We start from the raw sequence: 27,638 nt of genomic DNA on the forward strand, positions 1-27,638 counted from the left end.
AATTAAAGGAACCTGCTGCTGCTGGGGTTTGCCTCCTGCCGGGAAAGGGAGGCGGGTTTGAAGCGCTCCCGCATGTCTGGAGGGGGGCGAGCTTGTCTCAGACAGGTGATGGGCGTTTCGGCTGCGCTCCGGATTGACTCCTTGGGTTTCACTTTGGTCTGATCTAAGCAAATATGCAGAAGTACCGGCTGGTCTAGTCCTAAAGCCAAGAGGAGCGCGCGAGAGAGCAGCAGAAGCGGAGCTCCTCTAGCCAAGGGAACATACAAATCCCCCAAGCAAGCCCCCCCCCCACCTCAACGTGGACGAAGAGCCCCGAGCTGCACGCCTCACCCGTGTCTTTCCCCGAGGGATGGTACTGAATTTCCCAGCCACAGGAGCCGGGCTGGAGCTCCGACACAGCACCCTGACCTTTGATTCGTGCCCCCAGTGTCTTAGAACGCGATGAGGACCTGGGCTTGCATTTTGCTGATAGGGTTTTGCTACCTTCCCTTTGCGTTTCCTGAGGTAGGTGAGACTGGCTTCTTGCATTGTTAATTCCTAGGGCTCAGCAGCGGTGGTGGTGGGGGGTGTGTGTGTTGAAAGAGTGTTTAGAAGGTCGTTTGGGAGGGGGAAAGCTCCTAGTTTTAACCCGGGCCGGGGGAGATCGTTTGTTAGTTCCCTCCAGGGCATCTCTCAGTATTGCTGCCGGGGGAAGCGATTCACCGCGGTTGCTAGAATTTTGCAAAGGCAAAAACCAAGTTGCCATGTAGGGTGCAAATGGGTGAACGGAATGACCGTGCATTTTGCTCCAGGGCTGTTTGCTGGCTGCATGCTTTTTGGAAAAAAAATTGCATACCCACCCCGTTCCAGTTTGCGACACCCATCGGAACGCAAACGGCCTTGGGATTATTTGCAAAGAAATCCGTGCTCGGACCTGTTGTTGCATGGCAAGGAGCAGGAATTATAGCGCGGTTTCCTGCGAACAAGAAACTAGAATGAAACCGCTAATAAAATGACCGAGGAGCAGTTACTCTACTGGGTTCATATACACACACGATCTGGGTTTAAAACCGAAATCATTAAAACCTCTTCTCCCCTCTTCAGAGCTGAAGTTGTTCTTGTGCGGCCAAAAATGTAAAAATAAATATCCCTTTGCACCTATTTATTTGGAGCCCAATCAGGGAGAAGTGGGGTGTAGTCTGAGCTAAACCCATTCGTATGTGTGGGCAGTAGATTCCTATGGAGAGAGATCTAAGAGAAACATGATTTTCTGTCTCTCTGGGGATCATTACAGGTGGCCATTTGTAGGGGGAAATTTGAGGGAATTTGTAAGACAATTGAAACCCCACTTTGCCTCTCGCTAGCGGCACAAGGCACATGCCCACCCCAAAGCATCATACCTGGGGGGTTGTTATCATTAATTATTATTTTTGTAAGTTTCATTTTCGTTTATACGTACAGCGTGGGTACTTGTTCTAGGATACGTGATTTCTCTCTCCCTCCCGACAGACGTTGGGGGAAGCTGCTGACGCCCTGGGTTGGTGTGAGCTTATAACCAGCTTGAAAACTTTGTTTTATCCCCTTCCTGTGAGTTTCTGGGAGGTTTAAGGATCTCTCCACCTGGCAGAAACTTTAAACCAGCTCAAAGATGAAAGTGTTAAACAATTGCTCAGGGGTTTGGGTTTCAGAGTCGTGGCGCATTTCAACTTGATCTCTTCTGCTGGTGGTGATGGCTCTATGAAATCATAAACACCTAGGCACCCTCTCTCTCCCTGCCTGTGCACAACAGCGGGGCTATCAAGCGGTGGCGAACGCAGGACGACTCCAAACCCTGTGGAGGGGAGATTTTAAATGTCTCATCGAAACACGTCCTCCGACGCAAGGCGATGCCTAAAATGAGTTACTTGGAAATGTTAAGCAAGGAGCCTGTTGAATAGAATTTCATGCGAAAAGCCCCATTCCACTTGCGTAGTGGGGTGCAGGGTAGAATCAGCTCAGAGCTTTCAGGGGCGTCCATAGGCACGCTCAGCCTGCAGTGCTCATGTACTCAGAGGTGATCCTGGAGCAGGAGGGGGAAGCAATGATTTGGTGTTTTGTCTGTTTGAAGGAAGCTGAAATCCCTCAGGAGCTAATCGAGAGGCTGGCTCACAGCGAAATCCACAGCATCCGCGATTTGCAGCGCCTCCTGGAGATTGATTCCGTAGGTAAATTAGTCTCTTTCCTTCCTTCCCTTTTTATTCCACTGTTCAGAGGGATGGCACCTGGGCCCACAGATCAGCACGTGTCTGTTTGTGAGGATGGCTTTAAAGAGACGGTTTCTGAATATTCCATTCCCTCCTTTCTAGCGCTGGGTGGGCCGACAGACCTAGCCCAAAGATCAGAATCCAAAGCAGGGAAACCAGAGGAGGAAGATGATGAGTCAGGCGTTTCTCCCCAATCCCAGCAGGGTTCTTAGGAAAGTCCAAGAACAGTTACCCCAGACAAGGATCCATTTCCAAACCAGGCTTATTTTGCATTTAAAAATGAAACCATCGAAAAGTGAGCAGACACCAAATAAACTTGGTGCACTTTTTTCTCTGTGTAATATTAATGTTAGTGACCTTTGTACTGTGAGACATCTTTATCAGCAAAAAAAAAAAAAAAGAATTTCCATAATATTTATTGTTGTTATTCTACTGCACCGTTATCTTTAAACTACCGTGTGAGAGTCATTTAAAATATTTGCAACAATATTTATGAATGAAGTAATGTCTCTCCAAAATCTGGGGCTTATTGAAAGGAAAATAAACTGTCCATACTGATTTTAAACAGGAACCTTCCTATGGAGCTTACAGACACTCATTCAGAAGAGAATAGCAGGAGGTTATTTTCTGCACCATTAGGCTTGTGAGACTGTACACTTCACTAATGTTCTACACTGGAACAAATGATTGCAGTTTGGAATCAGATCTCAGAATCATTGCATTATTGAGTCAGAATCATTACATTGCAGTTGATGCACTTAGCTGTTGGTGGTTTCTTCCCTTAGTTTGTGAAAGAATAAAACAAACAGATGCATCCTCTATGAACCCAGGGTAAACCTCTACCTTTCTAAAAGCACAAACAAAAAGTCAATGAGTTGTTGCTTGCATTGGTATTGGGAGAGCTCCATTGAAACCGTATGGTATGCATTTTGGTAAAATATAGACTAGGCTCAATCCCCTTCATTCAATGTTGCAACATCTTTTTAAATGTTAACTTAATTGTCTTATTTTTTTTTAAAGTGAAGTAATAGTGAACAGAAATGTACCAGAAACATAGTTTACAGACATGGCTTTCCTTTTTCGTGATGCTGAGCAGTAACTGGTGTCCCATTAAACTGAAGTTTCAAATACTCATCTCCTTTCACATTGCTTTGCCATAATGGCTGATTACTAATACTGTTAAACACATTCTTTCTTCAAAAACCCTCTTATCCATCTTGATTTTGGGTTGATCTGAAATTTTTAGAGAGAAGTTCTGCTCTGATTGTCATTGGGATTAAATAAGCTTTCACAATAGGGACAAAATAAGGAATCCATATGTCCCCACCTAAAATTGTGCTTTATACCATTCAAGTGAATAAGGACCTAATGCTGATTCCATTGGAGTTAGTGAATATTTTAGCTCCCGAGGGAGATGCCTGAGCACTTTGGAATTTGAACAGATTTTTTATTTCCTGTGCCTTTGAGTCAATAACTGGTAGATACAAGACTATATTATTTTAAAATATGGCAGTGAATGGAGCAGAGCAGTGGAACTTATTCCAGGCTGTAATTACTTACCTAATTGCAAATATCAAGCAGAAACAGTACTGAAAAATTAAGAAGTTAACCATAAATGTGTTATTTCATTTTGCTGTTTTACTGCAAAGCATCAGTCAGAAAGCACCAGAAAAAACAGGAAATACAAATATTTTAATATTTGAACATGAAACATTAATATTTTAGGGCATGAACTTATAAAAATTCCAAGGATCCAGTCCTGCACCTTTATTTTTACTTATGTGAGTAGCCCTTATCCAAGCATTAAACTCTATTACTCTATTCTGACTAATGGTTTCAGGACTGGGCCCTGATGGAGGTAGGTAGGCATTTACAATCTTAGTTTATGCTTAAACACATCACTGGACCCAATCCTGCAGTCTTTTCTTTCATGAATAATCCTTAGACCCCAAGTATTATGATAGCTATACAAAATCAATTAAAATTGAATTCAGTGGGTATACTCTGGAGATAAAGGATTGCAGGATTGGGCATGTTTATTGTATGTGAGGTTAGCATGGGCTAGAAAGTTAGATGTCTGATGGTTAGCACTGCTAAGATAACATTTCACACAATACTCTTTCTTTTGGTTTAATATATTTGTTACTTAGAATAATAACTACATTTTAAAAGGGTTGGTTCAATTAAGATCTATGCAGCAGTTATGTTGGTGATTTTGCAGCATTTACTCTGATAAATTATGGATTGCACAAAAAATTCCCAAACCCAAAAAACTCAAAACTCCACGCAACCCATCCAATTATCACTTTCTCCCCCATTTTAGTGCGTAACCTTGCACATCCTTCCTCAAGTGACTAGCTCTATTAAACTCAATAGATCTTCTCAAATCAGTGAGAATTGCTCTTTTGGGCAAGGGTTTGCAGAATTAGGCTTTCATGTAGTAAATGTCTGACTTTCCTAAGAAATGTGTAGCTCAGTAATGGGCAGAGTCAGTGGAAATTGGAGAGAGAGAGGTCACTTTCTCTCTCACACTGTAAAACAAACACAGTATATGTTTTTCACAAGTAAGTCTTTTAAGTCAGAGTGGGCAGCTCTTCCTTGCATTCTGACAGATTTTGACTCGATCTTGTACTGCAAGGATGACTGATAACCCCTTCATAAAATTAGAAACCACACCCCCACACCATCTGGCATATTACTTAAAGCAAAACATTATCCAACACGGTGCTTATCAATGTTTTCAATAAAGAAAATCTGGGCCAAATTCTTCCTTGTTTGCCAGAAGCTGGGAATGGGTGACGGGATGGATCACTTGATGATCACCAGTTCTGTTCATTCCCTCTGAAACACCTGGCATTGGCCACTGTCAGAAGACAGGATACTGGACTAGATGGACCTTGGTCTGACGCAGTATGGCCGTTCTTATGTTTTTATGCTCTTATGGCCTGATCCTGCACTCCCTAGTCAGAGAAAACTACCACGGAAGGCAATAGGAGTTTTGTCTCAGTAAGGATCCCAGAAACAGGTCCCTGTGAAAGTTACACTGATGTAAATCCATTGAGTTCCACTGAGAGCAGAATCAAACCCTGGCTACTTAAAATATAAAGCATGCATGATCCCAGCTAGTAAATATCTCTAGCATTCAAGGTCCACAACTTTACTACTAATAGCTAAGAGAATAAATCACCAAAAAAGAGTCATTTCCTCTACTCTGTCTGCAAAATCTCTTTCGCTAGCAGTGTGGTTCTTACTATTCACACACTACCTTCTCCCTTCTGTCCTATGGGTGATGGAGTTCATTTAATCATCTAGTAGATTTGCCTCCTGCCTCATCACTGCTTGGACTGAGATGAGAATCTCCCACAGAGGGAACAATAGTTTCCCTGTACTAGTGGATGATGTTGGAGCATCAACCAGGAAATTCTGGTGCTGCTACAATGCTAAATTCTAATGGTGTATTATAAAATAACACACACACACGGAAAAATTGGTATTATGTTAGTTCATTACATCACAAAGAGTCTAATTCATTAAAAGCTCCTGTTGACTTTAGCAATTTTTGGACCAAGCCCCAGTTTAAAAATGGACAAGGATGCAGATATTATCTTCTATTAGGCCATCTGAAAACAGTGAAGGAGGCAAGCTTTTGAGATATGTCTGTATTTTGCTCTCTTCTTCCTCCTCCCCTCCCGCGACATGATGTAGGGAATGTGGCTCTGGAAAGCTTAAATACTATAATGTTATTCTTTTTAGTTACTAAATTACAACTCTCCACAGAAAAATGCATCCTACATGTTACTATTTTAATTTCTTTTAGTAGATCAAAGTTTAAAACTTAGACAGTCTCTGAGTTTGGATATCACAAGGGCATATTTTAGACCGGATAGAAATATGATCAAACTGTCTGATTTTGCCTTGGGCTTTTGGGAGTAGGACTGATTTGTAAGAGAGACTGTATTTGTTATTGTACATTGTATTGAATTCTGAAAGAGAAACAATGAGAATTTCATAAGCTGATGATGATACCAGGAACCTTGGGCCTCCATTTCTTGTACACTCATCAAGATGATACTTGTTTAGCAGAATACAACTAAGCGCACCATTTGGGACTGTACCGTATGCACAAAAATTACATGTGAAAACAAGGATACCATACAGATATATAAGTATGTAACAGTTGCTTTAGTTTTAGGGCACTTTTCACATGCTTATTTAGAGAGTACAGTAATCACATTATTGGCAGTGTTATAAGAATGCTGAGATTTATGTATTAGCTACTCTGTGACATAGTGGAAAAATGCCAATCTGACAAAAAGAACAATTTCAACTACATTAAGGGACTGACCAGAGCTAATGGCTAGAATTTTTTTCTACCCATCATCAGAATGTTGTCAGTGCATCAGTGCATAAAAGATTAAAGAGAAATTATTTGATCAGCTGCCATGAAAACATTTGTTTTATTAAATGAACTACCCCATCTTAAAAGAGAGTGGCATTCATCTTGCTCAGCACAGCATCCTTAAAGTTGACTTAGCAACCAGTACTTTTCAACGTTTATAAATTGGGAATCATACTTTTTTTCTTACATTCACATTTCTCAACTCTCTGCTCTTAGGACCTAATCCTGCAAGGTGCTTAGCACCCACAGCTCCTCCTGACTTAATAGGGAGTTCAGGAAACTCTGCATTTCTGAGGCACTTGGTACCCTGCAGCTTCATTCTCTTGATCACTTCTATCTTAGGAAAAATTGACATAATTTCTGACACCATTCGTTCAGGAGCCCTTTAGTCAAATCGTGAGTTTATTTCTAGGCTTCAATAGTCAACAGGAGAGTTCTGTTCTGGATTGCTGAAACAGCGTTGTTTTAATCATTAAAATGGTAAAAATTCCTCTTCTTTCATTGATTTCAATGGAAGTTAGGAGCCTAAATACCTTTGTGGGCCCAGGTGCCAAGAGGGATACAATATAGGCTAACTGCTTTCAGTTACAATAACTCTTGCAGTAACCACATGCTCCACAATTCTGTTCATAAAAAGACACCAATGATTGAGTGAAAAAAAAGCATTTTGTACGTACGTTTCATAATGCATTTAGATTTCAGTGGAACTTGTTTCACAGTCAGCTGTGTTCGCAATAGGGTAGCTCTACTTTTTTTTGCTTTCAGGACTTGCACCCAGCTGGGCATATGGTTGTGAACCAATTGCATTTTATAGTGATACAGCAAGACACAGTATAAGCCAAGGGCCTTCAGCGCCTTACAAGTTATCTTAGAATAAGCACATCCAACATGTCATTTTGCTTGTAACCTGATGGTAGCATAAGACTAAATGGAATTCTGAGTTGTGCAACTGCGGTCTCATAAACACGTGGTTTAACATAGTGGTTAGTTGATGAGATTACTTCCTGGATCTTACCTGATTCATAAAGCAATATAGTATGACTGAGTTATGCTAAATAGGAGCTTTGCCCAGTAAGGGACGGAGGATTGGAATCTGGTACTCAGGGCTGCTCCATAATTCATTTCTTTTTTCAGCAAGATGGCCGCTACCAGCAGGAGGCTAGGCTCAGGAGTATCAGTTTTACAGATAGCCTTTACTTTTTAAACCCTGTTTGCAGGTAAGCAGAGTGGCTTTGCACCCTGTGCAAGTCAGGCTCTTGTGCTAAGCAGAATGAATGCAGCTTGCTTTTGCATAGGGTGACCATATTTCCCCAAAGAGAAAATGGGACACCCCACTGGCCAGCCTGAGCCCGCCCCGCTGCCCACCCACTCGCAGGGCTGGCCTGAGGTTCCCCTCCCTGGGGCCATCTGAGGCCCCCTCCCGCCCACCTGGGACTGGCCTGAGGTCCCCCTCCCACCAAGGGCCGGCCCAAGTCCCCCCCCCCCACAAGCCACTCTCCTTAGCCCTCCCTCCAGCGCAGGACTGGTGTTGCCACTCCCCCCCCTGCACCCCCCGTGTGTACTTCCACACCCCTGCTAAGGGTCACAACCCACTTTTTTTTTTTTTTTTTACAAAACTGTGTGTTTGTCGAGTTTGTTCTTGCCCACTGATGCTTAGTCAGTAAGAGCCAACAGGGCAAAGGCACAGTTTTGCCAAAAAAAGTCGGGATGGCTGGGAGAGGGCTTAAAAAAGGGACTGTCCTGGCCAAAATGGGACATATGGTTGCCCTGCTTTTGCACTATAGTTTCTTGCATCAAAGAGAGGGAGGTAGCCAGTGCTTAATGATCTCCCAGCATATGGGAAATCATTAAGGGTTTGGTCCTGAGAGGTGGTGAGTACTCGCAGACCCCACTGAGTAAAAAGAACATGCCAGATGCTCAGCTAGTGTAAATCAGCATAGCTTCACTCACCTAAGAGTGGAAGGATGGCCTAGTGGCATTGGGGTGGGACTTGGGAGACCTGGGTTCAGTTTCCAGCTCAGCTACCTACTTCCTATTACTGTAACGATACAAAACTGAGGTACAGGGTGGATTAAGTGACATATCCTAGGTGACCTTGGATACGTCACTTAATCCACCCCGTGCCCCAGTTTCCTTTCTGTAAAATGGGAGCAATATTTCCTTACCCTTCAAGGGTGTTGTGAGGCTAAAAGCCAGTAGTGATCGCGAGGTGTTCAGACACTCCTGTGATGAAGGCCACATACATACCTAGACAGATTGGGTTCAACGGCACTGTGCTGATTTACACCACCCCCACAGGATCATTCCCACTGTTTTAGGAAATGGGCAGGATTTGCCAACAGATGAGTGGAAGCGTTTGCTGGAGGCTACAATTGCATAGCCCACTTAGTTTGCTTTTTTCCACTTATAAGAAAAGAGGAATTACACACTTGAGGGCATGTGGTTCCTTCTAGGGTGCTGAAGGCACCTGGGCTCTGTCTTTATGTCTCACTATGCACCCGAGGCGTGCAATTATTTCACAGCCGCATGCTCTGTTGGGTGTGATTCCTTGGGTGTGTGTGCGTGGGGCGGGAAGGAGTCAGTTTATTTATAGAGCAGCCATGTGTGATCCATACTGTTAACATAGCTGAGTGTAAAACAGGTTCCACTAGAGTGGATACATTATGAAACATGCATATGAATGCACTGGAAGCAGAAAGGACTGCAGTGTTTAGAAGGCATACAAAGCTATAGAAAACAGGAGACCATTACATGCTGTTAGCAAGCAGAGAGTGTAATTGATTTTTTGTATGCTACCCACTTGTATTTTGTGTGCGTGTTACAGTTCTCCTTGAAGGCATTGGTGAAACTGATCCAACAGCCCATGATGTCACAGAGGGCATTCCAATAGGCAGATTACCACACATACGAGATGTGTTGGAATTTACTTACATTTCAGTCCGCATTTTGTTTATACCAGCAATGCAGTATGTGCTCATATCCTTCTGAAACCCACTGCATGTGACACGACCTGGACGGCTTCACTTCACAAAACCAAATAGCGGAGCTGTCATTTTATTGTTGTATATGATAAATGAAATGCCAAGTTTTCCATCTTTGCTTTTTCTCATGGCCCTTTAACCCATGTGGTAGGCTTATTTAGGGAACGAGACAAGCCTGGATGCAATCCCAGAGTCTGCAGTAGCTTCAGATGCCCCTCCAAAGGTTAGGATACTTCACAAGGGATTTGTTCTGCAACAGAGAGGCCAAAAGGAAACCCAAACTAGTTATTGCTTGTTCTTGAGTTAGCCAGACAAGAGAAAGTTTATAGTAACAGCATTCTTACTACAACACCATATTTTGTATTATGTAGACTCACACCACCAGAACTCCTGGAACGTCTTATAAGAGAACTTCAATCTGTGTATTAGCATCATGAAATATTGTTATTCTAATTTCTACACCTAGATCCAGTTAGAAAGTTTATTATACCTTTCACAGGAGAAATGCAACAGAATTAAAACAGAATTGCCCCTGTATCATACAACACAGAGAGTTTCTATATTTTTCCATAAAACAAATATTAGAGAGTTAAAAATGCACATGTTTATCTGAGAAATTCTGCATTAAGTTCTGCCCTTATGCCCCTGCAGTTTTATTGGCAGGAGTCTCACAGGATTGTATATTAAGGCAGGATTTGATCCTATATGTATGGCTGACGCATATTCTTATACATTAATAGTGGAGAATTAAAGTGACTGTCGTGCTTATGACACAGTTAAGGTCTGATATTGTGTTTTCTACTTTAGGATATGATGATGTTTCAGAAACAAACTTGAGATCTCATAGTATTCATTCTGCTAAACATGTTCAAGAGAATCACCCTGTACCCATTCGCAGAAAAAGAAGCATTGGTAAGAAACAACAAGCTGTTCGTGCTTAAAGAACAAAATCGTGGGGGGCTCCTTTGATTAGTCATGCAAGACACTTCATTGTGCAAAATAAAAAGTAGAAAGTAAAATGGTCTTTTCCTTTGAGTATGTCACTTTTCCAAAGTCAGTTGTTGCATCAGTCACCTTCTGCTGGGTAATCTATCCACAAGAGACAAGCATGAATAAATTCTTTACATTCACTGTCGTGTTGCAGCACGTTAAAAGGGAACCCTTAGTTGGAAAATGTGGTGATATTCAATGTATAATTCGTAGTGTGGGGAACAACTACTGCAATTTCCTTATTTTAAAAAAACATCAACAGTTGGTAGAGTTTTCAGGACAGAAGCTCTAGAAAAGGAAACAGCTTGACTCTTTAATTCAAAACCAGTTTATCCAAAAATTGAGAGCAAGACTGAAGTGCTATGACATTAATTCCCATCATTATACAAGGGACCAGGCATGTTTACAAGGCATTTTTCTAATAAGTATTAATGATGGTTTCAAACAAAAGCCTGGATATAAAATGAAATAGATGTTACTTGACTTCAAAATGGCATTTTTATGCAACACTTGTTACAAATGATTAGGTCTTACTGATTTACCATTTAATATATCTTTGGAAAACATGCATATTCTTATATGCTGTGGGCAATTCCTAATCAGTATATTTTAACTTTAGACTAAGATCTCATGAAACATACAGCAGAGCACACTGTTAGCATGGATTTGCACTGTGAATTGGCAACTGCAGACTCCTCACACTGAACGCCTCTAGAGAACAATGCTTCTAAAACCACCTGCTACACTTGGCACCTTATTCTGTAAGGTGCTGAATGCGTCCCATTTAAAGTCATGGGAATGGCGGTCTTAGCATTTTGTAGGAGCTGCCCGGTATCTTGCACTGTCAGGCCCTTAATTGGCCTAGTTAACAGCATTGTAGGGAGTGAGAAGCATCCTTCCTCTGCTGTGATATTTACCCACCCTATAGAGTTGTTTTTAAGTTTCCTCTGGGGGCTTGCCCATCGAAACGATCCTCTTCCCAAACCAAATCAAAGCAAATGTGATCCTAGGCTTTCAAGTTACAGGTTCAAACCAGATCACATTTTCTTCTCTTTATACTTCTATTGAGGATATTGAAGAGCATCCCAACTTCATCATACCCCAGCAGCTTAGCCTCTTTAACTGGACAGCAAAAAACAAGCTGCCTTCAAATAAATTGTCACCATTCAAATTTCCCCGTTGGGGCTGCCATAACAGAGATAAAGCATTCTTTGCCAGCCCATCTGGTCCTGGAGTCAAGAATGTCACTTCTTCAGTAGTCCTAGTTCTTATCATCCCAGGCTGCAAGAGATCTCAGGTTTGTGGATCTTGGATTGTTCATATGTCAGCTAAATGCACTGTGACTAAGCTGTCACCGAGCAATATCTCACAACATTGCTTTATTGCACAGCAAACATTATACAGCTAACCCTCAAATGCCTGAAACTTTTGTTTGTAAACTGGTCTTTCAGCAGCAGAAAGTTGCTGTAGATTGAGACCTGGTAAAATAATTTGCACAGCTGAACATAGTATTATAGGTTTCAGAGTAGCAGCCGTGTTAGTCTGTATTCGCAAAAAGAAAAGGAGGACTTGTGGCACCTTAGAGACACTTTTGGTCATGGTTTCGCCTTGTTAAAAATATCAAGCCATGCGTCATTATCCCAGCTTCATTCAGAAATAAGGACTGCTGCCATTTTTATGACCGCTTGGTGTTAAGACCACTGCAGAACTGAAAGTTGGAGAAGGTTGTGTCATAAACTAAGGGATGGTGCATGGTGTAGCAATTACAGAAGCAGATTGTGTGCAGTTTATTAAATGTGCTTTGTATGTGTGAAATATACATAGATGCACATTACGGCCCTTATCCTGGAAAACAGCAAAGCTTCCACTGACTTCTATGGTTCAGGACCAGTCCCTATCCAGCTATCTGACCAGGAACTAGTACAACAGTGAGAGTTTCAGACGGTGTCCTTGCCTGCTGTCACCTTTCAGACAGTCTGTGCCTCCCATTTATTTGTGCGCGCTCTGAGCTGCACTGGGACGTGGGCGGTGGAAGGCCGTCGTCTCGTGAGCTGGGTGTTTGGAGCCACTCAGTCTTCACTCTGGGGTAGCATGCACAATTGAACGGGAGGCAAGCAGTATCAGCTTATCCAAGCCCAGCACAAAGGCTTTTCGTTAAGGTCAGCAATAGGAGCATAGAGCACCTGTCGCAAAAGCCTGGGTGGGGATCACTCTCTTAAGCACGTAGTGGCGTAAGCATGTATGCTCTAAAGCGAGAACAGCTGTTCACCTGGAAGTCTGGGTTCTTCTGTTTGCAGAGGAAGCCATTCCTGCCGTCTGCAAAACAAGAACTGTTATTTACGAGATACCTCGGAGTCAGATCGATCCCACGTCTGCCAATTTCCTGATATGGCCACCGTGTGTGGAGGTCAAACGTTGTACTGGCTGTTGCAATACCAGCAGCATGAAATGCCAGCCATCACGGATACATCACAGAAGTGTCAAGGTGAGCAAATTCTGGTTGTAGGGCTATTACTGTAAGAGTTTGGGAGCTTCAGACATTCTTGTGTGCATCCTGTTTAGCATCTACCTTTACCACCCTCACCCTAGCAAAGTCAGTTTGATATCTTGCTCCCTTGTAAGTGAGCAGATGCCTTTCATAAAATATGATTAGTGGAAAATGTTATTTTTGGATTTGATTTTCATGGATTCCTTTCATTTTCCTTTATATCTAAAAAAAAAAAAAAATAGTTTTGATTGTGTCTTTCCCACGATCTCTCCCAGAACAGATCTTGAATTTAAAAGATAGAATGACTCGAGGGGCGTTGGACTGCAAAACCCACTGCACAGAATTACATTTCTTTAATTAAATATTGTGCAGCCTAAATTGGGCTTTTATATGTGACAATATAACACTTTTGATCTGAAAAAATGTCTTCCAAGTTATTGTATCCCTGGGGTTAAGAGACTCAAGGCTTCATGCTATATTTATTCATTAAGCAAAATCCATTTCTCCCTGCCACAGGCTTCTGGTAAATATTACATGAAGTGGATGGTATTTCTTGTATTTTGCTCTCATTTAGATCAGTGCAATTCAGCAGTTACTCTGCTGAAGTCAACGGAGTTGCACCAGCATGAGTGAGAATCACATTTCAGAATCACATTTCATTAACCTCTGGGCCCCATGCGTGACTGAAAATTCGAAGGTCAAAATTCTATTTTTTAAAAACTCAAATATGGATTTGCCTGGTAGGATTTAAGGAGTGCAGCAGACACTGTGGTTTACTGAGTAATTATAAGAGGTGCTTCTAACACATTTATTTGGTCATTGCGTATTCCAAGTACAAAGCGCGACATCCCAACCAATGATGAATTATCTGAACCCCCGAAAAAGTGTCTGAGTTTTTTAATGGGCGAGGAAAATTTTCACACTCTGATAAGCTGGAAAACATCTGAACAGATTTTTTCAGTCTTTCCAAAAATAGTTATACTTTTCACTTACATGCCATCATTCCTTTGTGGATCTTGATACACTTTGCAAATATAATTAAAAAAATACAAAATAAATAAGTCAGGGACAACTCGATTAACTGCTGGGCTGAGAACAAAGTGGAGAAGTCTAAGCCCCAAAGTGAAAGCCACTTAAAATAGAGACCTAGAATGAAAGTGCCTCCCTACCTGTGACCATCATGTCACTGGTGAATGTAGTGCTAGCACCTTTGGGCCCAGTCCTGCTCCCATTGAGTTCTCTGGGCCAGATTCTATGGTTAATATGCAAACATGGTGCAAAGAGGTGAAAATCAAGCTGCAAATGCCGAGCAGAGAATTTCCTTGGCTGATGAGAATTTCTGCTGGTGCATCTGTACCACAACCCAGTCTCCACCCCTCCATCTCCCACTGAACTGTAGGGGGCAGGGAGTGAGCAAGCCACAGCAATCCCCCACTGGCGTAGGATGTATTAAGGAACGTAAGCCAGTGATAGAGTTTAAAACTTAGGCAGCAGCTTTAAGTTATGCCAGTGCTGGGCCAGTCATCTCCCCACCATTACTGCGCCAAGGAATCTGTCTCACTGTCTCACACGGTTCAGTGATGCACATTGGTCCCCTTCAGGATTACATTAATTTTATTAAAAGTTACCCTATCAGGCAAGATGATTTTATGGCAGCATTAATAAGGTGACACCAATGATATCGAGTACACATCGGCCAGTTCTTCAGAAAATTCCAAGGCAAGTCCCCTGCTCCAAACAGTAATTAAGAAGCAAGAAGGACAAGAGGTCAAATAGAAACAGGATGCTCATTGTCGAGGTTGCCCACTGACCCCACAGTCTCATCAGAAATCTCTGAACAGAATCTGTATTTGTATCCTCCAGAGTTGGCTTCTCTCGTAGGCTTTGATATAATTAATTGTTTGGTGAGCCTTTTGGAAATCCTGTATTTAGAGCTCAGGGGGTGTGCATGCCATTATCTAGCAAAGCCCTGCATGAGGGTCCCAGGAAAGGTAGGAGTTGTTTTGGGGGGGCTTGTCTGGGTTATTCCTGGAATGCAGTTGAGAGCTCTCTTGTTTTTTCCATGATGTCAGACTGGATAAAAGCGCTCTTTTGATTAGGACTGAAAGGGCTTTCCTCCTTCCCCTTTCATTGACAAGGTGGTGAGATCATAGCATGCCTAGTCACACTGCAAAAATGTCCACCCAGAAAGGTCAGTGAGTGGGTTTGCAGACGTATTATCTCACAGGCCAAAGCAAAGGAGGTTTCTTTATGCTCTTGTGGACAAAGTTATCATTTATCAATTAGTCAGAGTGTTAGGGCTGGAATGCGAGGGCTTAATGCAGGTGCATTGAAGGTGGGTGCAGGCATTAGGGGCATTCCTCTCCTAGGACTTGAGCCTAAGGCCACTGAGATCAATGGAAAGACTCCCATAGACTTCAGTGAGCTTTGGATTAGACCCCGTGTACACCAGGCAGGGGGCTGCTGCTGGGGAGCCAAGCAGTGCTCTGGGCCAGCAGTGCTGGCCTCCCACAAAGGGGCATGGGGACAGGGGTGCTTTGACCTTTCTCCACTTCCGCATGAGCCAGTGGACTTGGCTGGCATTAATACAGCCGGGCACAGGCTGCATCCTTTCAGAGGGTGATGGAACTCACAGTCCAGGATATGCTCCTTTTGGGACTCCCTCTGCCTTCAGGCCCCTCTGAAATCTCCCTACCTCCAAATGCAGCCAATAGTTTTAATAGTCACAGCGTGATCCTTTATTCTTAGCTTGAAAACAAGCCATCTGATACTATGGAATCTCTTTCCTCGCTGAGCAATCAACAAAAAGTAGTCTCTGAGAAGTGGAACTGCTGCATGGCAGCACAGAGAGCACCTATGTCCGATGTATCTCCCTTTCCCCACGGGAATATGTTTTAAACAGTCTATTCATAAATAGCATGAAAGAACGCCTGTTTGATTGAAATGAAATGCCTGTTTTAAAGTCACTCTCCCTTGTTGACCCTCAGGTGCATATAAGCACAAGTTCTGTTGCTTGTATTTTTATGCTAACATACTCGAGGATTCAGTAATTGGACCAGACTTGAAGTGTTTGCCGTTTCTTTTATTGAACCTCTGAATATCTTTTCTGACCCGGCTACTGAAAAGTCTGAACCACGGTGCAAAAGCAAATTGCTTGGTCCTGCAGAATTTTGACTTTGGGAATTCCTCTGTGATTAGCACATGGCAAGGAATCCAGTCGCTCCCTAGTGCCAGCTGGTGGAATGTGATTTTTTTTTTAATGTCACTTGTGGAAGCATTTTCTTTAACTGTGCCTGTTGCTGCAACAAAACTCAATTCATAATGCTTAGAGGTTTCATTGGTTTTATATTTGTTCCAGAAATATGTCAGGTAGATGAAGTTTTAACCAACCCAAGGACCTGGAATATCCCTTTGTTTGGCATTTCCTGAAGTTTACTTAATTGGGTCAGCCCAATAGCAGTCATGAAAAAACCCACATCTTTCCATTCAACAGATCTGCTGGTTTGTTCCTAGCCAAGACAGCCGATGTGAACATTATGGAGCAAATCCTGTTCCCAATGCCAATCCCGAGTAGCTGAGCTGGGTGCTAGGGATCTCTGCAGGAACAGCAGGGAGCAATCTTCCTTTCCAATCTGTGGAGCAATAGCAGAAGGGCTCCATCCACTCTCCTTATCCGCTGCCTCAGGTGTAATAGCTCTGATGGATTTGGAGCTGCTCTGCATTAATTTATGAATGTTGCACATTGACCTGGTTAATGGGATGTTTACTGTATGGAGGTGCTGGTGTAATTCAATAGGGGGCTGTTGGGAAAGACAAGCAGGAAGGGAAAGAGTAGCCCAAGATAAGCCACTTCTCAGCAGACAAACACTTGAGAGTCATTCAGAGACAGTGCCAGGGCAGGAAAGGGCAGATATGCAAGAGATCAAAAGAACTCTCGCTCGTTTAAAAAGGAACACTTCCTCAAGAGAAAGAGGTGGTTGTTCAGGAGAACCAGACTGAGATGCATGGACCTGATGGGGGTATCTTCCTTCGTGACCGTCAAGGGATGATAAGCCTTTCGGTAAGACAAACAAGCAGATAGAGTGTTTCTTGTTATAAAATTTTTTTTCTTGAAATGTCTTGTTCTTTCTGTTAAAAGAAACAATACTTTGGTTTTAAGAAGACTGTCTGATCCCTGGATATCACTAGACTCCTGAAGGAAAGAACCGCGGGTATCCAAGTTCAGTTAGACCTGCTGAGTAAGAATGGTTGATCCACAGAGTGCTGTAGCCCAGAGCCTGGTGTAAGAGAGGGAGAACTGCAGAATTCTACTCCGCCATGGGTTAAGGTCTGCAGACTGGGAGACATGACAGATATGTGTTGCTTGGTGCACTACTGGAAGTGTTCAGATAATTTGGTGATGAGTGCAGTATAAGAACGAGTAGAGTAGAGTAGAGTAGAGAGCAGATGCATTCAGTGAGACCAGAAAGAAAACAGAGGTGCAGATAGCCCTGTAACTGTGACAATAGCCTCTACAGTCTTTGTATCCCCCATCACATGCAGGGGTCAGTGGCTGGTGAGTCCCTGCAGCAGTAAATCCAGCAACCCTACACCCAAAGAACCCTCATGGCTCCCTTATCTGGCCTCCTCTACACTGTAAAATGGAACTGTAGTGGTTCCTCTACCAGCAAGGCCTTCTGGACTAATTATGCGTATCCTGGTAGGTGGTCCATGAGGTCACACATGTATGGTTTAGGGGCCATGGACATCTAGGTAGCAAGAATCTATCTGTAACAAAGCATTTCTTGAGGACTGTAGTGGATTCTTATCTCTTCAGTGTCCCTGCCAGTGTCCAGGGCCAGGCCGTAGTTTCCCTCTGAGGTAGGTTTAGTGCTTTCAGTCAAAACAAAAGTCCTCCCCTTCCAGGGCAACCACATGAATCCAAAGCAAAATGATACAAAATGGTCCTCTGGTCCTCCCCAGGTTCAACAATCCTCATTCCTGAGGCAAAGCTAATCAGATTCTCTGTCCTCACTGCACTAAGTATACTCTTTTCCTGTGACTCAGAGCTAAATGGCTCCTTCCTTGGTCCACAGCTCTCTTCCCATTCATGTAGGGGAGTGAAAAAGGGACTTCCTCCTACTCTTTCTGGAAGCACCAGTCTGAGCCCCTAATTGTGTAGCCAAAATCAGGCCTCAATCCCTCACCAATACTGTTTTGCCTTATACTTTGTCCTTCATGTGCTTTATCACTACCCTGGGTTTCTTTCACTAGGCCTCCTCCTAGGTCCTAGCCACAGCCTCTTCCAGGCTGTTTCCTCTGCTCTCTTGGTGAAGAGCCACACATCGAGTCTGATCTCTCCCCAGTTTCTCCTCTTCTGAGGGAAAGCTGCTCCTTAAATTCCCTGTTGCTTCTTCCCATCATGTCTTGCTGCATCGTACAATTTCCAGTGTCCCTCTGGGGACTACATCTTTCAGTATTCTCTTGTTTTGTGCTGAAATGGGACCAGGCAATACTTGATCTTTAACTTCCCTTTAAGAGCAATTGCAAACCCCATAACAGGTAGTGTTATAATAGTTCTTGTTCCATAAAACACAATTGTGCAGTGACTTTTTGACCTATTATAGGCAAATGCACCTTGCCTCAGCTGTGGTTTGACTCCAGCTGACTTCTTTGTGTCTAGTTAAAACGCAACAGACCTCTGTCTTCGTTCTTTAACTTGACACCTCAGTTGCAATTTTTAGAATTGCCCAGGTTGATAGAGCTTCATTCCATCATACCATTGCTAATCCACTTCTGAGCTAGAGCAAACTGATGCCTTTGTTAGTCATTTCATTTCTGAAAAGCATCCTAATGCAGGATTTTATTTCATGTCTGGTATGTTAAACAGGGACCATCCAAGTGGGTTTTGTTGTTGTTGAGTGTTATAGTAAAAGTCATCTCCCATGCTGAGAGGTTTCTTGTAAGTTCTTGTACAGAATTAATTTTGTTATTATGCTGGTGGAGTTCTCAGGGTTTCCATGCCCAGAGTCCTGCCTTTTTCCTCTGCTTTGAGTCTCTGATTTCCATGAGACTCTGCATTGCAGCCTGCCTGGGAAAACTCATTGCCATTCCTTATGTATCACTGTTGAACAATTTGAAACATTGCCTTCCCCTTGGGGCTGAGGATACCATCAAGTGTTCCCACCAGACCAGATATTTTTATCTGAGCAACATAACTTTCCCCTATGCTCCCTTCCCCTCTTCCCTTCACTCCCTCCCCTCTCCTTCCTCATACACATAGGAATGTGGAATAGAGACCACAGAGGTACAAAACATAGACCCTAACCTTTATATGATGGTACAATTATTTAAATGTAATATTAGGAGGAAATTAAAAAGAAACACAAATGGAACTTGTCTCCCCATTGTTTTTATAAGTAATATTTTTGGTGGATTGTGTTGTTGTTGAAGGTTTTTGGTTTTGTTGCATTAGAGAAAGATGAAGGAAGCCCATGTTGAAATCAGTGGCTTGCTGAAGACTAACCATTTCAAAGTAATGGGTAGAACACAATAGTGTGTAGTTATCCTTCTCTTGCAAGCAACAAGATAGGGACAAAAAGAATGCTAACCTAGAGTTGGATCCTGTGATGTCAAAATAGCCATGGTGTTTTACATCAGCTGAGAATCTGGCCCAGAGCCTAATGTTTTAGCTTAGCATTAATTATAGATCCCATGGTGGCAGCAGGTGTTATGAGACAACACAGATTTATGAATTTAATTGTATTTGATGTTGCTTTAACTTGAGAAATTGAATGTTTACAGCACTTTATAAATCTTCAATCTTAACTTTCGTTGCCTGAAGGAGAAAGAGGAGCCTGGGGGCTGCTTTTTTGTTTGTTTTAATTTACAATGCACTTCAGTAAAAACCGTAGCTTTTAATTGCTCAATGTGAAGTAGGTTATCAGAGTCTCTAAGTATCTCCTCCTACATCTTCCAGTGCATGTAGTAGAAAAGTAAGGAGTGGAAGGTGTGTATATGTAGTTATCTCAATTTGGAAAAAAATAGAGATGGTCTAAAATAAAGTTAGATTACAGTTTTAGTTGCAAGTAATTTTTGATGATGCTGGTTAATTCCAACAATTGGAATATGCATGGCAGATATCAAAGCCATTTCATAATTTCTGGGTCTCTTTCTAGGTCTCTGGTTATGGAGGTCTTAATCGCTGTTTGTTATTGTGAATTTTCAGGATTAGTTATCCTTTGATGCCGGATGACTCAAATGTACCATACACTTTCAAATCTTTGCATTCAAAGCCTTGCTAGAGTTATACTCTGATAGATGAGCCTGAAACATATTGCTGTGACCCATTGTTGACCCTTCAGCAGAGCATTCTGACATGTTAGAACCAGCTCTAAATCTTTTTGTATGGAAATCTGACAGCCTCAGAAAATGTCTTTAATGTGGACATTTTAACTACTGCATCTGTCCGTGCAGAACTATTGTTTGTTGGGCAAATGCAAATAGGCTCCAGATCTTGTTGACAAAAGGGCGCCGTGACTGAAATGTAGGTTTGAAATCTTGGCTCTGTTGAAGTCAGTGGCAAAACTCCCACTGATTTTAACGGGGCCCAGTATTTCACTCTAGGCTCTGGGTACTCTCATTCAGTTGTCCATTGGTCATGTGTGTCCAGAAAGCTAAAGGATGGTTTCTGACAGCTGGGAAGTATAATTTCCCCGCCCTCCCCATGTTATGAGAAGGATTTGCCACTTTTGGAAGGACAGAGGGTCAATGTTTTCTCAGTGCTAAGATCAAGGAGCATTAAAACCCCCAACAAACAAATCAATACACAGTTAGCAAAAGGGTCAAGTAAAAATTGTGGACACTGACCATTTTTTAACAACCCTGCCTATTTTAATGATACACCGATTGACTGGTGCTATGTCCTCAGAGCACCACATGTGTGTCAATCATCTCAGTGTGCAAGGGATCAGAGGTCCAGTCTCTCGATTTCTCTCTGTCTCTAATTTGTATAAAATAATACAGTATCCGCACTATTAGGTTTCATTGCTGTCCATGACAGCCCATCTTTACAGCCCCCTACTGTCAAATGGGAGGCACATTTTGGATGTCTCCCTAGTGCCAAGCAGGACTGCAAAGCAGCTAGAAGATTCCCCTTTGGGTGTGGTTCTTTCCTCAGCACAAGGCCCTGTCTATAATGGTTTCACTCAGGTTTAATCTCAGTGGTGGTTGCACAGGGCTCTAAGAAGGTTAGGCTGGCCAGCGTGAATGGGGCCAGTGCAAGTTAGAGCAAGGTTTAAAATCTGTGTTCTATCTTCGCTCTCTTCCAGAGCTAGAATATGGTCCATGCTAGCCCACCAAACTGTGTTAGAACCTGTTTGTACTGTATTTAAGCATATTTGCTGGGCCTGGAATGTACCTGGAACCTAAATACTAGTGAAATATGTGCTCAGTATATCTGAAGAGGTAACATTTCCATACAGTAGAGAGAGAACATCAAGCAAGATGGATGTGTCTCAGCAAAGACTTTAAAAAAAAAAGCTGTTAATCTCCTTTTCATTTTCTTCCTAGTTCTCCTTTAAAGGTAAGTGAGCTCTCATTTACCTGGAGATTGCCCAGAGTTGCTGCAAGAAGCTTGCAGGACAGAGAGGGGGTGTCCCTTGTGAGATTTGGAGCTAGGTTCTCAAAACAGCACTGGTGCTTTCCATGTCTTCGCTGTTTGCCTTAGTCTTAAAAACAACAGGTAGTTCAACATAACCCTGGTGAAATGTTGTAGAGAGAAAAATATATTCAAATCTGTAAATTCAGCAGACAAATGCAGATTTGAGACTGAATATGAAACTTTACCTTGACTTAGAAAAATCCTGAAATATAGAATTGCTCAAACCCCATGAATGGGAAATCAAACTCTTGGAGAAAAAAAACCTGGTCTGTTTGGAACTGCTGAATTTGTATAAAGGATGTGTCATGAAATAAGTGTGTGATGTATGTGATGCTCTACCAGGATAGAGGTGGTTTATATAGATATGTAACCACCTGTCTTAAATCCTGTTATGCATTAATGTGTCTAAGTACAAACACCATTCTTTTTTTTAGGTGGCAAAAGTGGAGTATGTTAGAAAAAAGCCAAAATTAAAAGAAGTTCTGGTGAGGTTAGAAGAGCATATGGAATGCACCTGCACACCATCAAATTCTAATTCAGATTATCGAGAAGAGGAGACTGGTATGTCATCCTTTTATTTTTGTACATGTACTTTTATCAGATGGGAACTTATATTTGTAGTAAAGAATATGGACCCAACCCTGCTCCCATTGACCTCACTGAGAACCCCTCTGGTTTGAAGGCGTGAAATTAGAACAGGATTTGGGTTGTATATAAAAATTTGGATTCAAAGTTGAAATTGTAGCAGTTTTCTTTAGTGCAGCCTTTAAATTAAACGTAAACTGCATAACATAAAGATCTTGCCTAACTGATTTGAAGGTTATGCTATTTGTATCTTGCTGGTAAATTCTATCAAGTAACGACTCTTCTGAGGTAGAGTTAAGGCTGACAATTCTCTTTACTAAAGGGAAAACCAGGTTTGAAACGAATAGAACATTTTATTTAAAAAGAATTTAAATGTTCAAAAGTAAGGAATTTTGGAATTAAGTTTCCTACTGCAGCCTTTATTCAGTTTTCATTTCTCTACCCATCTTTGCAGAGATTGTTGCCAGTTGTCACATTAAACTTATGCCTGGCTTGTTGAGAATATGAATTACAGAAAAAAGGGGGATTTATGATAGCCCAGGTTCTCTCCTGTACCCAGATCCACTGATCTCAGGGGCTAGGAGGCATTCAGGAAGCTGGGTACGGAGCAAGCTGCCCAGGCCTTGGCCCAACCCTGGTGTAAGTCAGAGCAGCCTAGCAGTTTACTTTCAGTTATGCCAGATCACTGGGCACCCTAAAGGGTCATACACCAGTTTTAGACTCGGTGGAGTGCTGGTGCCCCCAGGGATGAGGCAGGCAGTGTAGCAGCTGGCGATGGTAGATAATGTATAGGGAGGACAGGTACAGGTAGATCTTTGGCCTATCTGTGGCAGGGTTTTTTTTCCTGCAGACTGTAGTAGGAACATTCATGGGGTTATTGTGTGATGTCTTGCCTATATCAGGAGATAAAGTAGTGTTTTCTGTTGCTGAAAAAATAGTTGGTCTGATAAACCATTAGGTGATTCCAGTTTGGTGCCTGTGTAACTCCATTGCAGTCAACCAGAACACAAGATGTTATAATCTCTAGCTGTAAATGGGAGGATGATCTGGTGAGGGATCAAGTCTTAATTCCATATGGATTAGGGGGCCTGATCCAAAGCCTACTGAAATCAGTGGAAAGACTTCCACTGACTTCAGTGGGTTTGGGATCAGGCCTTAGCTGGTTAGCTAGTTTATAAATTTGTCTGTAGAGTTTTGGCAGGGAGAGTGTATTTCTGGACTCCATGTTAGGAAGGGATTGGACAACAATAAACAGAGGGACGGGTCGTCTCTAGGTAGCAGCTAGCAGATAGCCAGGATTACGGGTGAAAGCTAAGGTTGATCCAGGACCCGTAATTTCCTTACTCTTGAACATTTTATTGTTATTATTTAACTGTAACTCTGCCCCACCTCCCATGAAATATATTTGCGGCCACAATTCTCTGTCTGAAAGTCTTTTGTCTGACAGTTTCGTTGGTGTGGGTTTGGGGGTTTTCCATTATTATTATTATTATTATTATTATTATTTCAATTTCTCCTGGCGGCGTCTTGCTGTGGAACATTTTGGTCAATAAGCTCTGCGTGTGCCCATGGATACTATAACTGCCCCAGGGACTCTGACAGTGCTGGGGGCGTATCTCTGCCATGAGGGATTTTTCAGAGGTTGTACTCCTATTGATTACAAAAGGCCTGATTCTCCCCTCACTTCCACCATATAACTCCATTGTGCCAGATCCTCAGCTAGTGCAGATCAACTCCCCTGGTATCAATGGAACTGGCAGTTTACACCAGCTGAGGATGTGGCCCACTGACTTCAGTAGATTTTCTGCTGATTTATACTGGTGTTAGGAACAGGAGAATCAGGCCCAAAGGGTCTGAAACTTTTATAAGGAAAGTAGAACGGGTGAAACTTGCCTGCTTTGGGATTTCTGACAAATAGGAAACTTGCTAAGGTTCCCCAGACCAGGCCTGAGTTTTAGGCAAGTTTCTTGCTGCTATCTCCTTCCCCCGATGACACACCTTTGCCTAGGAGGTCCAGGCTTCCCATTTCCCCTTTATATTTTTATTCTGGAGTGTAGAAGTGGGCAGCCCATTGGCCTGATGTCACTGAGATGGGAAAGCAACTGGCTGGATATTTTTGGTGCTGGCTTTAATTTGCCTCAGTTTTCCAGCAGAGGTTACAATTTCTGTCAGATGCCTGGCTGAGATTGTAACTTGGGTGAGAGAACCTGCCGGAGGTTACCATGTCCTGCAGACACCTGGTGTAAATTTTAACGTCTTCAGAGGACCTCTTACTAGCGCAGGGACTTAGCAAATGCAAGGCTCATGAGCTGCAGGTTTATATTTATTGGACTCAGAAGCTCATGTCAGAAGAATTTACCTAGCTGTTTGTCTTACAAGAGCTTTCAGGTTCTCTTGACATGCTTTGCTTTACATATAACCTCCTATAGGCCTCTCGGGGAAGTTATAATATACATGGAGAGCTGAAAAATGCACTGGCTGTCATTAAGCACCCACAGGTGAATCAAGCTGGATGATTTTAGTCCAAGCTAGTTTGCGTTAAGACTGGACCAAAACATTTAGGAAAAATTGGTGGCTTTTCATATTTTTGTAAATTGTTCTCTGTTTCATACATGCAAAATCTTATCTAATCAACCTCAACTTTCCAAAATGTTTATTGTGGACAACGACTAAGCAGTTGAATTTTCAAGATGAAAAGCTTGTGTGTATGTGAGAGAAATAGGATGTCAGTTCAGAATCAGGCTTCTGAAGGAAGTGATCACAATGGCAGAAGACAATGATTCACATCCATAGTTATAGGTGAGAAAATGTTACGGGTGGCAAGTTTAAAATAACTAAACTACAGGGATGGAAGGCAAATATTGAATACAATATGCTAACAGTAGTTACAAGGCAGATCTGTCACCACCAACACCATCTTGGGTTACTGGAGCTTTGCTTTTATATAATTACTCTACCTATGCAAACATTAATTTCAAAATCAGAAGTTATAAAGAAATACCTGTAATGCAAAAGATTATGAGTATTCTGTGAGCAATAACAACTTGAGTATTTATTACTTCATTTTCAACAAAATGCATTATCTTAGGGCTTTTTACCAGCCTGCCCTTATGTTAACAGGAAGGCCTAGGGAAACAGGTAAAAAACGGAAACGAAAAAGGTTAAAACCAACATAAAAACTACTGGAACTATTTGCTTATCAGGTAGGACCTATATGCTGAACACCCTAATGGCACAAGTAATGGAAAACGTAATCAAATATCATCACTCCAGCTTAATCACTGTTCAAAATCTTGACACTTGCTACCTCAAGGCTGCAAAGAGATTAGATGTGATTGGCTTTGATAATTCTACCTGCTTGGTATTTTCCCTTTAAGCTACACATCACCATAAGCATCTTACATTCTTCAGCTACTTCCTCCTTTTGCATTTTATTTATTGAGGGTGCTAATATTTAAGCTTCTCGGAAATCTCAAGTTCCATTTCCTCTGCTTTTTGTTTCATTATTATTGATTTCTGAAGCCTAAGCATCCCATGATAATGCATGAATGAATTGCCAGGTTACAAATGGTTTATGTTCCAAGCCGTCGGCTGTGAAAGCATTCAGTACGTATGGTAAATTTTATTACATGCATGACCATCAAACATTCTTTGGCCTGAACTGGGGACTGATTAAATATGCATCTGAAATTATCGGAATCACTGCATAATTTACAAAACAAGAGGACACCTGTTCTTCTGTAACAAGGCCCTGTATCAGAAAGCTAAGAACCTTCATTGGTCTGGGGGCTTTCAGAGGAAGAATAGGATCCAAAAATAGGATGGCATCAAAATTTATAAGGTTTGCATTGTAGGAAAAAAAACAAAACAAGAAACCCCTCAATACAAAAGAGTGGCTTGATCAGCATATTAGTGAAGTTTGATGTGACAGTAAAATTTCCAAATTAAATATGGATTTTGTATTTCTAAAATATCTGAAGTAATATGAGCTGCAACAGTTGCAGATGATTCTAGTGTTCTGAGTGGGATTTAATTTGAATTTGTAGCAAATGTATCTAATTGCTGAATGATGGGGTATTTAATAATTCAAGCACTTTTTTTTTTTTTTTTTTGCACATAAACTCCCAATGTCAGATTTCATTTCTATGGCTGTATCTTTTTGAAAGAATGCTAAACTTGATATCCTGTTTCAGATTAACAGGTATTTATTGGGAGTAGTATGATAGAAGCAAAGATTTTGTAAAATTCAACTTTAAAAGTCAGCATGTAAACTCAATCAAAACAGCATTTAGAACTTCTTGTCCCAGGTTAGTGAATTTCATGCAGAATAGTTTTTTTTAAAGACATCTAAGAGGAAAGGTCCCTGTGATTCTAATCATGGAGTTATTATATCTTTTTTCTCTCCTGCAGATGTAAGGTGAAATAAGCTAGAAAAAAAAAGAACTTCTCTCTGGGACATGGATGTACATGGTTTGTTACATTCCTGAACCTACTATGTATGGTGCTTTATTGACTGTATACTTTATTTGTTCTCCTATGTGAAAAAAACTGGCTGAAAAGAACACTTAATGAGAACAAAGAGACAATGTACATTTGTTTAATGTGACATCAAAGCAAGTATTGTAGCACTCTGTGAAACAATAGGAAGCTTCCCTGTCCAAAAAACCCATGAAACAACAAAACAAACAAAGAAAATAAAAAGACAGTTGAATGAATGGAGGATACCAAAAGTACAAAACAAAAATAGAAGAAGAAGAAGAAGAAAAAGACAAAACTCTTAAGTGAATAGTGGATTTCTGTCAGAGCAGTCAACGGTGCTTTATGTCAAGAAATGTGCCTGTGTTCTTGATGAAGATGGATGGACACAAATATACGTCAGGCACAAAAAAGCAGGAATGTATCAAATGCCACGCAAACACTATAGAAACAATACATCCTTGCTCGGTGGTGTTTTAAAGTCTATACAAAAAAAGAATACCTTCTGGGGAGCCTTAAATGGATTTTTTTTTACACCATAAAGTGATTATTAAGCTTTCTTTTTACTCTTTGCCTAGCTTTTTATTATCTCTTGGACTACATTTATCAATAACACATATAGAAGACTGGTGTAACAGTAAGCAGAACACAAACATTATGGTATTTCTCCTAGTGGGATGCGAACTAATGAGATATATTAAAATAAAAATGGTATACCTATGCATAATTTTCTAGACGTTTCTTGGTTTATGTCTCCCAACCTCCCCCGTAATTTAAAGCATTTAAAAAAACCTGATGTGTGTAAACAAATCATAGGATATCCATGCAAATATCCTTTTTTTCTTTGAGACTGATG

At 41.7% G+C, this 27,638-nt stretch overlaps 1 protein-coding gene across 7 annotated transcripts; it reads left to right on the top strand.

Moving 5' to 3' along the window:
- On the top strand, positions 1–27,509 carry PDGFA (platelet derived growth factor subunit A). 7 transcript variants are annotated; one of them, XR_012161118.1, is made up of 8 exons: positions 1–504; positions 2,087–2,183; positions 10,410–10,514; positions 12,890–13,077; positions 22,156–22,282; positions 25,427–25,509; positions 26,500–26,613; positions 26,717–27,509. XR_012161118.1 is itself a non-coding variant. In XM_073362096.1 (7 exons), the coding sequence occupies exons 1-6, from the start codon at positions 442–444 to the stop codon at positions 25,480–25,482; spliced, it is 636 nt and encodes a 211-aa protein (XP_073218197.1). In that variant the 5' UTR covers positions 1–441; the 3' UTR covers positions 25,483–25,509; positions 26,717–27,509. The 7 variants fall into 7 exon arrangements, 3 of the variants coding, with proteins under 3 accessions (XP_073218197.1, XP_073218198.1, XP_078710672.1); XR_012161119.1 differs by lacking the exon at positions 25,427–25,509; XR_012161120.1 differs by lacking the exon at positions 10,410–10,514.
- The last annotated feature ends 129 nt before the right edge of the window (positions 27,510–27,638 follow it).

This window comes from Lepidochelys kempii, chromosome 10 (assembly GCF_965140285.1).
Source record: "Lepidochelys kempii isolate rLepKem1 chromosome 10, rLepKem1.hap1, whole genome shotgun sequence".
In the NCBI taxonomy this organism is placed as follows: Eukaryota; Metazoa; Chordata; order Testudines; family Cheloniidae; genus Lepidochelys; species Lepidochelys kempii.